A 14,265-nucleotide genomic window follows, 5' to 3' on the forward strand; every position below is an offset into this window, starting at 1 on the left:
GGCCTGTGTCTCAGGGGTATTTCAGCTGCCCCGCGGGGCAGAAATGAGCTGCCAGACAAGCTGTAGCATCGTGCCTGTGACCCCACCTTGAAATGACCCCCCGGGGAAATAGATTTTCACACGAGGCCTCAGACCCCGCACGATGTCAGACCGCAGAACTGTCAGGCGTCACAGCCTGAATGCCGCCCGTGTTCTTGTGCCGCGAGAGGGCACCAGCGACGAGGATGCATTTGAACCAAACTACAGCGTCAGGCGCCTGTCTCAGTCTGGGCTGAACACAGGCGCACAGGAGAAGAGCCACAGACGCGACACAATGCTTAGGAAACCTGACCTGCCAGGAAAGGTTAAAAACTGGGCATGTTGAGACTTGAGCGAAGACCCGACGAGTCTTGAACTATGCTAAGGGCTGTTATAAGGAGCCCGGGGATCAATTGTTCTCCATGCCCACGGAAGGCAGGACGAGAGCCAACGGGCTTAAGCTACACCAAGGAGGAACTTGGTGAAATATTACGAAAAGCGTTTTACCGCTGAGGCCGTTAGGCTCTGGCATGGGCTGCCAAGGCAGGTTGCAGCCTCCCCGCCACCTTGCTCCTGCCTCAGTGCCAGGAAGGACCAGGTGGCCTATCCAAGTCCCTTCCGATCCAGCATTTCTGTGGTTCTGGGAAAGCCCCAACCCGGGGCCTTCCAGCGCTGAGCCCAAAGGGACAAGCAGAATGGATTTGTCCACCACCGGACTGGCTGACTCAGCATCTGCCCTCATTGGGATGGGAGGTGGACGGTTCGGCCCCGTGGCAGGGGAGGTACGTGCAGCCTCCAGAACAGCTGTCCTCCATGTCGTGCACCCGGAGGGGTCCTGTGCCAAGATGACGTCTGCTCCCCACCCCCACCAGGGCAGGATTCAAAGACACTTTCGGCAGCGCTGACTGCCCAGTTTAAGGCACTGCGCTGAGAGCAAGACTCCCAAGGCTGTGGCTGCCTGCAGGCACTGGGGTGCAGGGAGAGCTCTGGCTCCTCCCCCCCGGGAGAAGGAATCCGCACCCTGCTCCTGGCCGGCTTTGCTCAACGGGTCGTGTCTCAGCTGATCTCTCTTTCTCCCTCAGTTCCAGGCCCCCCCGCTGGGATCAAAGCTGTCCCCTCTTCTGCCAGCAGCGTGGTCGTGTCCTGGCTTCCTCCGGCGAAGCCGAACGGGATCATCCGGAAGTACACCATCTTCTGCTCCAGCCCCGGGTCCGGCCAGCCGGTGAGCGGGACGCGAGGGAGGTGGGTGGTTGGGCAAGTGCTCGGCAGTGAGGGAGTAAGCCCCCGCCCTGGCCCCCCATCCTTAGTGTGCACCCACCTGGGGCTGCCTGGCAGCACGGCACCGGATGTGGCAAACAGGCACGCTGGGCTTGCCATCGGAGGGAGCTGGGAAGCATTCAGCGCAGAGCGCAAGGGGTCAGAGAGCACCTGCGGGCCCCACAGCTACACGAGCTAATGGGTCAAGTAGAAGTGACGGTGGGAATGCCAGGGCCCCTTCTCACACCCTGCCTGTCTCCTGGCCCATTTAAGAACCTGCCTCCCTCGAGTCAAACCAGCGCACGAGAACCTACCACTTGAGCTGCAGGAGTAACTCCGTTAGCAGCTAGGAGTAGTGGGCTGTTATCCTCTATGGACCATCCCGGAGAAGGGGACACAACGTTTCTCTAGCATTTTGCATGTATTGCCTCTGGCTCATCTGGCCCTGCCATTCCCGATGCTCGTAATCTAAAGGCACCTTAGCGGCGAGGGCAGACGCCCACTGCCCTGCCTAGGAAAGTTCATCAGTTGTTTGTATGGTGGATTCGTGTATTTCTGTAGCGGGGTGGATTCTGTCCCAGACACCCCTCCGCTTGTGCATTTCTTCCTGGCAGGTCCGTGGGTCGGGGGCTCACTCCGCGCCGGTGGGAGGGATCGTTTGTGCTTTTAAGAAGCAGCCAAGTCAGAAGATACATTTTAAGATGGCGCCTGCTCTGTTCCCCGGTCCGTGCGGACTGCAGGCATGGAGGCCCCGTGGGAGAGTCACAGCGATGCTGATGCTGCAGCACAGCTTCTGGTGGGGCGGGGCGTTATTTGTCCTGGGGAATTCTCCGGAGTGGCGGCCGTCGTTTGTTTATTCTGCTTAGGTGACTCCTTCCACGGGCCCTGGTGTCTTGGGTTGAGCGCCCTGGCTAGCCAGGAGCCCTTGTCTGCTTGCAGTGGGCAGAAAGAAAGGGGGCAGTGCCCATGTGTGAGGGAGGGCGAAAGAGCACGGTCACTCAGGGGGGTGCTAGTCCTCGGTAGGACTGTGAGGCTGAGCAGAGAGCCAGGTGCACAGCAGACAGGGGCTACGCTAGCTGCCCATCAGCCCTGGCACGTGGCATCTGCTTTATTCCCGAGATCCCTGTTCCTCCCTCTCCAGCTCTGCCCCGATCCTGTTACCCCCGTTCCGACTCTGCTTTCCAGGCTGCTGACTATTCTGAAATGGGCAGAGCTGAAGGACGCCCTGCCCCAGCCCATGGAAAATTCAGGCTCCTTGTGTCTGGTACCAATTCCCCCCAGGTCTGCGCTACCTGCAGACACTTCCACCTCATCTCCCATGCCCGAGTCTGTCTGAAGCAAGCTGCTTAGCGGGCTCATGTTTTATAGATTTTCGTGTTCGGTTGTTTACAAACCTCTCGGAAGTAAATATCTGAGCAGCGTTCCAGCTGCAGGTGTGTGTAAGGGAGGCCGTGTCGGGCAGCGTGACAATAGCCCAGGAAAGCACAGAACGCGATGCCGCACCTCACAAATCAGAGGCGATAGCCCGGCTGGTCCGGAGGGATCCATCCCACTGGCTCCGTGTGGGACTGGTTCTCGCTGTGCGTGGGCTGGGGGTTTCTCCGTCCTTTCAGTTTGAGGGGAGGGGGGCGACCTGTGCATGCTCTGAAGGGGGGGCCCAGAGCATGGGGGTGGGAAGGGGAAAACAGGACAGCAGCTTCAGCAGTGTTACTGAGCATGCTCAGTGCAAGCCAAGCAGCAAAAGGGAGGAGACCGATTCTGTTTGCCCTACACACGCGTACGCATGCTTACACTCACACTCACACTCACACTCACACTCTCACACTCGCCCTACACCCAGTCTCTCACTCGCCCTACACACACACTCTCACACTCGCCCTACACACTCTCTCACACACACACACACACACACACACACACACACACACACACACACTGTGACGGTGTATTGGGGTTTTCCTGTCTCCTGCACCCCCGTAGTGGCACGAACAGACTCCACCAGCCAGTAGAACAGAGGGAGTTTATTGCTGCTCCAGGATACAGCACAGCACAGATGTAATCTGGTTCCAGGGCAGGCCTAAGATGCCTCAGCCCCCCTTGAGATGGGGGAGCCTGGGCCCCTAAATCCCAGCCCGTTGCCTAGGCTGCTTTCTCCATGATACCAGCCAGAAACCTAACTCCCTCACTTCCAGCCCTGCCCCCAGCCAGGGCTCCACTCCCCTTCTTCCCATTGTTCCGCTCCCTGGGAGATCACTGGTCAGACAGGTTCGAAGCCCCCTTGCATAATGACTCATCCCCTGCCCTGCTGGGCCGTGCTGCAGACAGCAGCCAGTGGAGGTCACTCACAACCCACTGCCCAGCATAGCAACCAGCAAGGTACCCCCCACTGTCTCACACACACACACACACACACACACACACACACACACACACACACACACACACAACTCTAGTTTTTTGGCAGGTAACTTAGCAATTAGCTGACAGGCGCCCTGTGTCTAATTCAGGGGTGGGGAACCTAAGGCTCAGGGGCCAGATCCAGCCCCCAGCTTGTCTGGAGCCAGCCCCTGAGGCTCTGGGCTCCCCGCAGCCCCCCAGCATTGGGGAGCCCACAGTGCTGCTCCAGCCCCACACCTCTCCCCCCATGGGGCTGGAGCACCAGCGCTGGGTGCCTGTTGTGGAGGGCAGAGCCCTGAACCTCATGGGCTGAAGTCAGGGAATCCAGACCCATGAGCTCTGTCTGGGGCAGGGGGAGGAAGTAGCTCCACACGCTGCTGCTCCTCCTGCTCTCGGCTGGTGCAGCAAAACGCTACATGGAGGCTTCCCCAACAAAATCTACTAGCCTCCCCCCCCCCCCCCCCCGGTTCTGCTGTGCAAGGGAAGGTGGGGGAGTGTCTTTCTGCTTCCTCCTGCCATGTCAGTGAGGTGGGGTGGGGTGGGGTTTTTCAGGGGCCCCCGACCCATAAAAGGTTCCTCACCCCGATCTAATTCCTACATAAAAGAAATAAAATGTAAATAAACATTAGACCCACTCCGCTCTAATATTAACGTTCTGACATTGTCTAGCAAGTCACTTCAGTGACAGTGGTTAGCCTCAACAATTTAATATACGTTCTTCCTAACTGCAGAGAGGGCGACTCTCAGGACTCATGAGCTCTGTCTAGCTCAGCTCTGGAAGTGGAGTGCCGTCTAGTGCAGGGGTGGGGCAATAAAAGAACCGGCAGCCCGTGGGGTTCGTCCCTGGTGGGCCGCTGCCGCGATGTTTACCTGCACCTCCACAGGTATTGGAGGATCGCAGCTCTGGCTAGCTGGGAACATCTCCCAGCAAAGCGTTCCATAGGTTGACTGTAAATAAATAGTTTGTTAAATCTGCTGCCTATAAATGTAATTGAGTGAGCTGCTTGTGTGATGTTAGCAAAGGAATAACTAACATTTATTTGTTCCATTTTTCCATTCATGATTTTCTAGACCTCTAATGTCTCTCCCCCATCTTTTACTCATATTTTTCCAAGCTGAAAAGTCTTGTTAATTTCTCCTCCTATGGAAGCTGTTCCTTATCCCTGATCATTTCTGTTGCCCTTCTCTGGGTCTTTTCCAAATCTAATAGATCTTTTTTTAGATGGGGTGACCAAATCTGCAGACAGTATTCAAGATTTGGGCGTACCATATAGAGGCAATGGGATATTTTCTGTCTTATTATCTATTTCTTTTCTAATGATTCCCAATCTTTTGGGTTCTTTGGGGGGGGAGTTAAGTTTTTAGTTGGCCACTGCACATTGAGCGGATGTTTCCAGGGAACAATCCACAATGATTCCAAGATCTTTCTTGAGTGGTAACAGCTAATTTAGACCCATCATTTTTGTATATCTAGTTGGCGTTATATTTTCCCAAGTACTTTACTTTGCACTTATCAACACTGACTTCCACCTGCCCTCGTGTTGCCTGTTTTGTGAGATCTCTCTCTAGCGCTTTGCGGCCAGCTTTGGACTTAACTAAGTTGAGTCATTTTGTAGTATCTGCAAATTTTGTCACCTCACTTTTTACCCCGTTTTCAGGAAGATTGATAAATTTAACAGCAAACCCAGCTGCACAACACTCATTGCTACTCTTCCCCCTACCCCCCATCTTTTAAGTACCTGGCAATATTTTCACGATGATCTAAAGTTCCTTCACTTACTTGAATGACCAGTCTTGTTATTCTTAAACACCTGCCTCCCTCTGTTTATAACAAACTCCCCGCCCCAAAGGCAAAGCTGCAGGCAGCTCAAGCTCTGTTGCACTTAAGAACTGCCTCTGGAGCCCAGGGCACTCTGCTTTAAGCAGACTGTAAGTATGAAATCCAGGGGTTCAAATCTGGGGGGGCATAGTGTGACGTAGTGGGGGGGAACTTGCTGGTTTCTATGGGTCTGTGGTAACCCCACTGGCTGCCACTGGTACCACAGCCCAGCAGGACAGGGATGGGTCATTATGCAAAGAGGGTCTCTCAACCTGTCCGACCAGCTGACCCCCATGGAGAGGAACAAAGGAAGGTGAATGCTGCCCTGGCTGGGGGGCAGGGCTGGAGGAGAGTGAGTTAGTTTCTGTCTGGGAGCATGGAGGAAGCAGCCTCAGCAAAGGCTGGGGGGTTTAAAAGCCAAGACCCCTGCCCCATATCAAGGGGGGCTGAGTCATCCTAGGCCTGCCCTGGAACCTGATGACATCTGTGCTGTGCTGTATCCTGAAGAAGCAATAAACCACCTCTATTCTACTGGCTGGTGGAGTCTGTTCGTACCATTTCGGGGGTGCAGGAGACGGGGGACCCCCAACGCGCCGTCACACATAGCCCCCCTCAAATGACGCCATTGCCCCTCTCTCCGTGTCCATAGGGGACACTGTTGCATAAACTGATCACTCTGCCTGCTGGAAGGTACTGAGACCTGACCTAAAATGTCTTTGCTCTACTTCCTCCTGGTTACACACGCTTCTCTTCCTTCTGACTTTCCACCCCTTTCGGACAAAGTGAAGTCTCCTAAGCTAGCTTTCTGCCCTGTCGTAGGGCTTGTCCACACCAGGAAGCTGATTTGGATGGTGAGGTCGATGCAGACTAGCTATTCCTCCTTAACTGCCTGTGTGCGCACTCGTATTCTGGACTGAGAGAATCTGCACCGGGAGTGGATCAGGAATAACGCCCCATGTAGACAAGCCCCTGGAGCACCACAGAAGAGTATCCCCAGGTGCATGGGGGGGGGGGTTCTTGCACCATTATCAGAAGCTCTTCTAAGCAGCTGACCTTCATCTGACCTGCTCTCCAGTAAGGAAGGAGCCAGTGTCGGCTCAGCTCTCATGCCCCCCCCCTCCAGCTGTATTTTAGCCAAATGCTCTCCTGGGGGTACACTCCGGCTGGGACTCCAAAAGAAACGGAGGGGAATTGGTGCCCAGATCTCCTAGGTGGTGGCTGGGCCCCTGCCTCCCTTGGGAAATCCCAGCCTAAAGCAAAATGTTTGAATGTGGAAGCCTCACGCCAGTGCCCGTGTGTCAGTGGCTGGGTTTGTCCAGGTGCCAAGCAGCCATTAGAGGCAAGGCTGCGTGTGCCTGTGATGGGGTGGGCAGGCCGCAGCCACTGGTGGCTGTGTGGGCTGGGGGTGACCCCTGCTGGCCGGTACCTGTAGCTCTGCCCAGCAGGACGGCTGCCTTAAGTCACCTAGGCAAAAAGACCCAACCTGTCCGACCGATTGAGGGCAGGCAGGGAACAAAGGAAGGGAGGTTTCGGGGGAAGGGGCAGTTGCTGGCTGGGGAACATGAAGGAAGCAGCCTGGGCTGAGGGTCTAGTGATGACAAAGAACCCCCTAATCCAAGGGGTCTGAGGCATCCTGGCCCTGACTCCTGAAACCACGTCCCGTCTGTGCTGGGCTGTATCCTGGAGGAGCAATAACCCCTCTCTATACTACTGGCTGGCAGAGTCTCATCTTGCTGCAGTCGGGTTGCAGGGTCGGGGGGTGCCCGATGTGCCACCTCAGTGCCCTTTTATTCAGTTTGGACCCTGAGCTCTGGGCCCTGCGGCATTGGCTCTTTCCCCACCCCACAGACTCCCTGTGTCCCTGAACTGCTATTGCTCTGCCCTGAATCTCCTCTGGTCACCCTGGTGCTGGGTGCTGGGGTGCTCTGCAGCATGGCGGTGGGCTGCTGTATTGCATTGCAAGCACATGCCCTGTGGGCCCCTCCCCGCACCCAGGCTGGGCCCAGCTGTGCCAGGTGATCTCCTGCCAGCTCCCAAGAGGAGGTGGGAGCCTGGCCCCATTTCCATTTCTAGCCTGATGGCAGGGGAAGGAAAAGCAGCGAGTCTGAAACAAAGCGGCTGCTTTGCTGGAGCAGACGTCCCCGCAGCAGGACCCAGAGCTGGGGGTCACTGCTGCAGAGACTGGGGAAGAGGTTTAATTGACCAAGAAAAAATATTAGCAGCAGAGCCCAGTGGTGTGGCTGGAGGTGGGTTTCATTTAGCTCCATGCCCGGCGTGGGCACTCACACCCCTCTTATCAATTTGTGTACGATTTGCATTGGCTCATCATCTCGCCATCTGTTTATTACCTTCCACCCTTCCTCCCGCCCCGGGCCCTACGCCATTTCAGAAGGGCAAATTCAGGAGACATCTCTCATCCCAGCAGCTGACCGAAATTAAAATAAAAATTAAGTAGGGTCCCATCCCTCCATCACAAGGGGAGAGGTTGACAGGAGGTCTGCACACTAGTGCTTATCAAAAGCTCCTTCTCAAATTCATTTCAATATCTGAGCCTCTGGTTTCCAGGGCAACATAATCTTTTCATCAAAGCAACTGGTAAAACCTCTGGGATCTGATATTGTTTTCTTGGCATCATGTCAAAACTGTCATTTGGTTAAAAAATTATGCATACAATATAATATTTATATAGCTGTAGCTGTACGGTGGATATATTTACATATATCGTAGCATATATACACTGCATGTTGTGTATATGTACAAACACACGTATGTAAGTGTGTGTGTAGATGTGATCAAGTCTCTATTCTGTGGAATGAATGGGGGGGGTTATACACATGCACACGTAAGTGTGTTTCCATATGAGCCACTGTGTGTGTGCACGTGAGTGTGTATAATATATACACAACTTCTCCATCCCATGGACTGGAGCCCTCCTGGGATTCCCTGCCCCACAGTCCATCCCTTTCCTAGTGTTGGGGCAGCCATCGACAGCTCAGCGATGGGCTAGGCGGGTGGCTCCTGGTTGTTTGACAGCTGGGGGGCAGCGTTTCCAGGCCCCTAGGGAGGAGCAATGGCCCTTGGAGGTGCCTCCTGTCCCAGCCTGGCACCCCGCCCCTCTGGCACAGGGAGTCTGTGCCAGTCCCTGCTCGTTGGCTGCCCCAGAGCCCATGGCTTTCCCTGCGCCCTCACCTGGCTCACTCCCACCCGGGACGCCGCCCTCGCGGTGTGAGCGCCAGCGCTTTCTCTCTGGCCCCGGCCTCAGAGGCATGTGGCTTCTGTGAGGCGGAGGGCCTGAGTGGTAGCGGCTGAGGGTTTCGCTGGGCCCAGGACTAGTGTTCGCAGGCGGCTGGAGATCTCTGGTAGCCTTTGCCTGCCGGGTTCCCCGGGGGGAGGCCTGGTCGTCCCTGCAGGGAGCAACGTGCTGGCTGCATTGTCCAAGCACAGGTTCACAGCTGCCGCCTTCCCGCCGCAGAGATCTCTGCTCCCCCGTCTGGCCGCTGCCCGGGCAGCGTCTCCGCTGTTCTCCATCAGGGAGCACTGGAGAGGGAGAGAGCACAGCCCAGTCGAGAAGGCGTTGCTCTCGCAGCCAGAATGCTTGGCTTCCAATCGCAGCTCTGCCCAGGTCCGCCCCGCCCCGCCCTTCGGCTTGTCTATTTCTTAGGCTGGATGCTCTTTGCGGCAATGACTCCCTCCGCGCTGTTCGTACAGCACCTAGCGCCGTGGGCCCCGATCTCGTGGGCGCTGCTAGGCTAGGTGCAACCAAGGGGCAGCCAAGCAAATCCCTTTCTCTCAGCTCCTCCTCCCTCTCCGGAGTGTCAGAAATGCCTCTTGCCCCGAGTCGCCCTCGGTTCCGCAGCGCAAGCTCCGGAAAGCGGCTCTATCCAGTGGCTCTCTCGTGTCCCGTGGCGGCTGCGCTGCCTTTTGCCTGGGAGAGAACAACTGGAAACCTGGCACGGCTCCAACTTCTTCTCTGTGTGGGAGCGGGGCTAGTGCAAAACGAGAGGGGGCACTTAGGGCTGCATGGGGGCAGCTTGTTGGGGGCATGGCCTGTCTTTGGGAGCCCCCCTCCCCCGGATTTTATTAAATAAACCTGTCTCTGGGCTCCAGGGTTTGTGCTGTGCAGAGAGGTGAGTGAGGAGGGGCCCGGTGCAGTGCAGGGTGGCAGGCAGCCAAAGAGCGGTGCAGGGGCGGTGGAGGGGCCCGTAACACGGCGTCAGTGGTTTTGGCTGCAAATTGTTGTGGGGCTTTGATGGGGCCGTCCTGGGCTCCTGTCCTGCTCGTGCTGTAGAGCGGCAGGAGGGACCGGGGGCCCTCGGAAGCGTGACATCGCTGGAACACATCACACCGTTGCTGCCATCTGTTCCTGAGGCTCAGAGCTGGGCTCCCTGGAGAAATTACACCACCAGCCGGTTTACACTGGCATTGAGAGATGCCAGGCAGAGCTGAATTAGCTTCCGAAGCGAGAGCCAAGCAAGCCAACGCAGAGAGCGAGCTGTTCCGAGTGTTCTCCCCTTGCTGTGGGAGCAGGGGGCGGCTCTCTCATCTCTGTCCTTGCACCTCCTGGGGCTGATGGACCCTGTCTGAAGGGTGGGGATGTGGTTGGGGGGTTGCAGATTTAGGTCTCCACCTTCCCTTTCAATACAAATCGTGAGCTCTACGAGTAAGAGGTCTGGTGTTCCCAGAGCACAGCCACCCCCACGCACCCCATGTCTCTCCAGCCCGCCTGCTCCAGCCCTCCCTCCTTGGGGGGACGAGACGTTGAGGAGAGGGGCTGGACCACCGAGTGTTGACTTTTACTGAACGTCCTCAGGAGCAGCTGCCGCCCAGCGGCCAAACCCACTGCCCCAGGCGGGGGGAACGCCAGCCCCACAGCTCCGCTGTTAGTTGGGCCATAGGGCCGTCGGGTACCTCAAAGGGCTGGAGAAGCCAGGGGTGCCCCACCAGGGGAGGTGCAAAGGCGGGATTTGGACTCTGCGGTAGACAGGACGTTACTGGTCAGGAGTTGTGGGCGATGCGGGTGGCACAGCCTGGGCAGGAGCAGGCACAGTCTCTTCGTCCTGTGGGCATACAGCGCATAGCGCCATGGGCCAGGAATAATCTACAGACAACTGCCCCACCACGGCCTTTGGGAAACCCCCTGGCAATTGTCCTCCCCAGGGAGAGGTTGGGCCTGCGACAGGTTGTCCCGGGAGATGCTCAGTAACAAGCTCCCGCGTTGAGCCATGTGGCCTCTGGCGGCCGAGATGGTGGCTGTCGTGCGAGGATAATCCAGGCCTGTTGCAGTAGCCGAGCTGGGGTGGGAGGGGGGAGGCTGCCTGGGCCAGAAGAGGCACGTGAAGGGGGGTTAACTAGCGGCCTCCCCTTCTTCCCCCCGCCAGGCCCCCAGCGAGTACGAGACCAGCCCGGAGCAGCTCTTCTACCGCATTGCCCACCTCAACCGCGGGCAGCAGTACATGCTGTGGGTGGCGGCCGTCACCTCGGCGGGGCGCGGCAACGTCAGCGAAACGGTCACCATTGAGCCTGCTGGGAAAGGTGCGGAGGGGCAGATGGGAGGGGCTCTGGGGAGCCGTCTGGGGGCATCTGCCACTGGGATGTAGCTCAGAGTAGCGGCTGGGGAGCCCACTGTGCCCTCCGGGGCCAGGCTCCGGGTTGGCCCCTGGTCACCCAGACTCGCTGCCGCCAGCCCCTCACCATGCGCTGGCTGCTCCTTCTGCTCGCTGCCCGGCGCGGGTCCTGCCACGTCAGCGGGCTGGTGGGATAGGCAGGCTCTGGCCGCGCGGCTCGTCCAGCCCAGCTGACCTTCCCTGCTCCCCGCAGCCCCGGCCAAGATCATCTCCTTCGGCGGCACCGTCACCACCCCTTGGATGAAGGACGTGAGGCTGCCGTGCAATTCGGTGGGGGAGCCGGCCCCGGCCATCAGATGGACGAAGGACAGGTAACGAGCGCCTCCCTTTCCCCCTCTCTGGGCGCTGGCAGGAGGGAAAAGCTCCCTCCTTCCCGGAAGGGCTGATCTTTCGTTTGCAGGTGCTGCCTGGCCCTTGGTCAGTGGAATGGCAGGGTGGGGGGGCGCCCCTGCGGGCTGCCTGCGTCCCAGGCGCCAGGAGCGTCTCGCTGCCGGGAGGCTGGGGCAGGGCTTCCCGCTGATGAGCTGCCGGCCTGCCTTGTCCCTTGCAGCGAGGATTCTGCCATTCCCGTGGCCGTGGATGGACACCGGATGATCCAGGCCAACGGCACACTGGTCCTGCGCTCGGTGAAAGCAGAGGATTCTGGGTATTACACCTGCACCGCCACCAACACCTGGGGCTTTGATACCATCATCATCAACCTGCTGGTGCAAGGTAAGGGTCAGCCGGGTACCCTGCCTGGCCTGCTCTGCCCTCGCCCACGTGGCCCTTCGCGACCCATCTGCTTGTTGCTGGAAATGGCCAGACAGGGATTTTCTGCAGACACGTCTCGGCCTCTGGGGCTGCTCCTGCGGCAGGCAGAGCTGGGGGCTGACTGGTGGAGCAATGTGATTAGCCCCGACCTCACCTGCAGGTTTCTCCGAAGCCATTGGCGCTTTGCCACCAGTCGGGTTTTGTTTTACACTTGGGTGAGTTTTGCCCACGGGCTGGCGAGTGGCGCCGGGCGATGCGCCTGTCGGCTGGTCCTGCTCTCGTTACTGGGGCGTCCGGCCGAGGGGCTGCCCTGGACGCTGTGACTGATGCCGGTGAGAGCAGAGAGCAGCCCAGTGCCCCATGCGACGGAAGCCAGGAGGCGGGGGGCTAGCTGGCCGGGGGCTAGTGATGCTCGCTCTGCAGCAGGGAGGAGAGACGGGATTGTGTTGGTTTCTGTTCCAGGCCCAGCTTACTCTCAGGCCTTGTGCATTACGCCAGGGCTGTGTCTGGGTTGCCGGGGGGACGTCCAGAAAGGCTGATTGATGCAGAATTTACAAAAAAAATCCTCTCGTGCAAATATCTCCCTCCACGTTGGGTTTTGTAAGCCGGCCCTAAATCCTGAAGCTCGGGGTTCCAGCCATTCCGCTGTCTCCACGCCGGTGAAGCTGGGAAGCTGCGTCTCTTCCTGGCTGGGTGACAGGCTAGGGAGCCGTCCTGGGCACGTGGGCATGGGGCGTGTATTGGAAAGGAACTCCACAAAGGTGCAGAGGCCTGACTCCGGTTCCAGGGTGCGATGCCCTCAGTGACTTCGTGCTGTTTGTTCGATCTAGTCCCACCCGACCAGCCGCGCTTGACGGTCTCTAAAACCTCCGCTTCGTCCATCACGCTGGCCTGGATTCCTGGGGACAACGGCGGCAGCTCCATCCGAGGTGAGGCGGGAGAGGCTGGGCAGACGCAGGGCTGTGCTGCTCAGTGCTGAGATCCCCTTTTCCAAGGAGGAGAGGACGTGGCAGGAATCCTGGGGACTCTGCACGCCTTTCCCAGGAAGGGCTGTGTCTGCTGAGAGGCGCGGGGGTGGCCTGCCGCGTGTGAGCCCCTGGGTTTGCTTTGCCTCTGGGGCAGCAATGCCAGCTGGAGGCACCAGGCCTCGAGCAAGGACGGGCTAGCGGCTCTGACGCTCCGGATGCTAGCACGCTAGGGCTTAGCTCCTGGAGAGCCCCACGGCCTTCTGAGGTTAATGCTGAGTCTGTGCCCTGGCGTGTGCCCTTGGCCCAGGAGACTCTGGCGTGGCCCCGTGCTGGCCTGTCTGTTGTGGCTGGAGATGCTGTGTCATTTGTGCTGCCTGCCCACCACACACAAAGCCCAGAGCCTTCCGGGTACAGCGCAGATGTAAAAGGCTGCGTCTGGGGCAGGCAGCAGGCTGGGAAGAGGGAGCGGCCCCCGCTGAGTGCTGGGAACGGAGGGTCAGGACTCTCGTGCGCTGTTCCCGGCTCTGAGAAGGAGCCTTCGTCCGTGGCTTAGGGCTAAGAAGTGGGAGCCTGGACTCCTGGCTCTTCCTTCCACCCGTTGCTGCCGGCGCCAGGCGAGCGGATGGCTTGGTCTGTGCCTGGCTCCCCTCGCCCAGGAGGGTGACGGGCTGCAAGTCTCAGGTGAACGGCCTGTGAAGTGTTTTGACAAGATCCTGGGAGTGAAGTGGCTAGAAAAGCCAAACCTCTAATTGCTCTTTCTGGCTGCCTAGGAGAGCTCTTGTAGCTGCCCGGACCGTGAGCAGGGTCATCTCCTGCCTCCGCTCCCTTCCCCAGCAGAGCTCACGCTGCTGGAGAGCGCGAGGAATTTCCTGGCTTCCCGAACCCTCCTTTCTGCTCTGATTCATCTAATGAATTCTGTGTTGAAGCAGCTGCAGACGGGGTTGGGGGGAACAGAGACCTCACTTACAATTAATTAAAAGCATGAAAGTAATTACAAGCAAATCTCCCCAGCCAGCAGCCTTTCACTTCAATGGACTCCGTTGATAAATTTGGTTATAATTGGATTAGAAATATTAAAAACAGGCTGCCTATAAAAATAAATAATTAACGACCGGTGGGTGTCTTGTCCCGGCGCATCGTGGCGTGAGCCTTCCGCACAGGAGCCCGTGGCCTGTTTTAATGCCCCGTCTGGGGCTCTGCCTTCCGCGGAGGTCCGTGGTGTCGGCTTTGCAGGGGGAGACAGTGCCACCTGACGGGGATGAGCTGGAAGTGGCAGCATGGCAGAGTTGTACGGCCTGGCTGTTGAGGGCAAGGAGGGAGAAGCGTGGCAGGGTCTCTGTGCGCCCCCAGCTTGGCTCACGCTGTGCTGTGTGGCCGTGATTGCTGTGTGCCACTGGCGGTTTGCAGGGGCCACGGCACTTTGGAAACG

At 58.2% G+C, this 14,265-nt stretch overlaps 1 protein-coding gene across 2 annotated transcripts in view; it reads left to right on the forward strand.

Moving 5' to 3' along the window:
- The window catches only part of DSCAML1 (DS cell adhesion molecule like 1), a 261,125-nt gene that overhangs the window by 223,114 nt on the left and 23,746 nt on the right, over positions 1-14,265 (forward strand). For both annotated transcript variants that reach the window (XM_075909312.1, XM_075909311.1), the window contains exons 20-24: positions 1,101-1,240; positions 10,870-11,023; positions 11,309-11,426; positions 11,666-11,829; positions 12,699-12,797. In XM_075909312.1, coding sequence (XP_075765427.1) covers positions 1,101-1,240; positions 10,870-11,023; positions 11,309-11,426; positions 11,666-11,829; positions 12,699-12,797 — 675 coding nt within the window. The remainder of the gene's footprint in view (positions 1-1,100; positions 1,241-10,869; positions 11,024-11,308; positions 11,427-11,665; positions 11,830-12,698; positions 12,798-14,265) is intronic.

The sequence above is a fragment of the Pelodiscus sinensis genome, chromosome 26, assembly GCF_049634645.1.
Source record: "Pelodiscus sinensis isolate JC-2024 chromosome 26, ASM4963464v1, whole genome shotgun sequence".
Classification (NCBI taxonomy): domain Eukaryota; kingdom Metazoa; phylum Chordata; order Testudines; family Trionychidae; genus Pelodiscus; species Pelodiscus sinensis.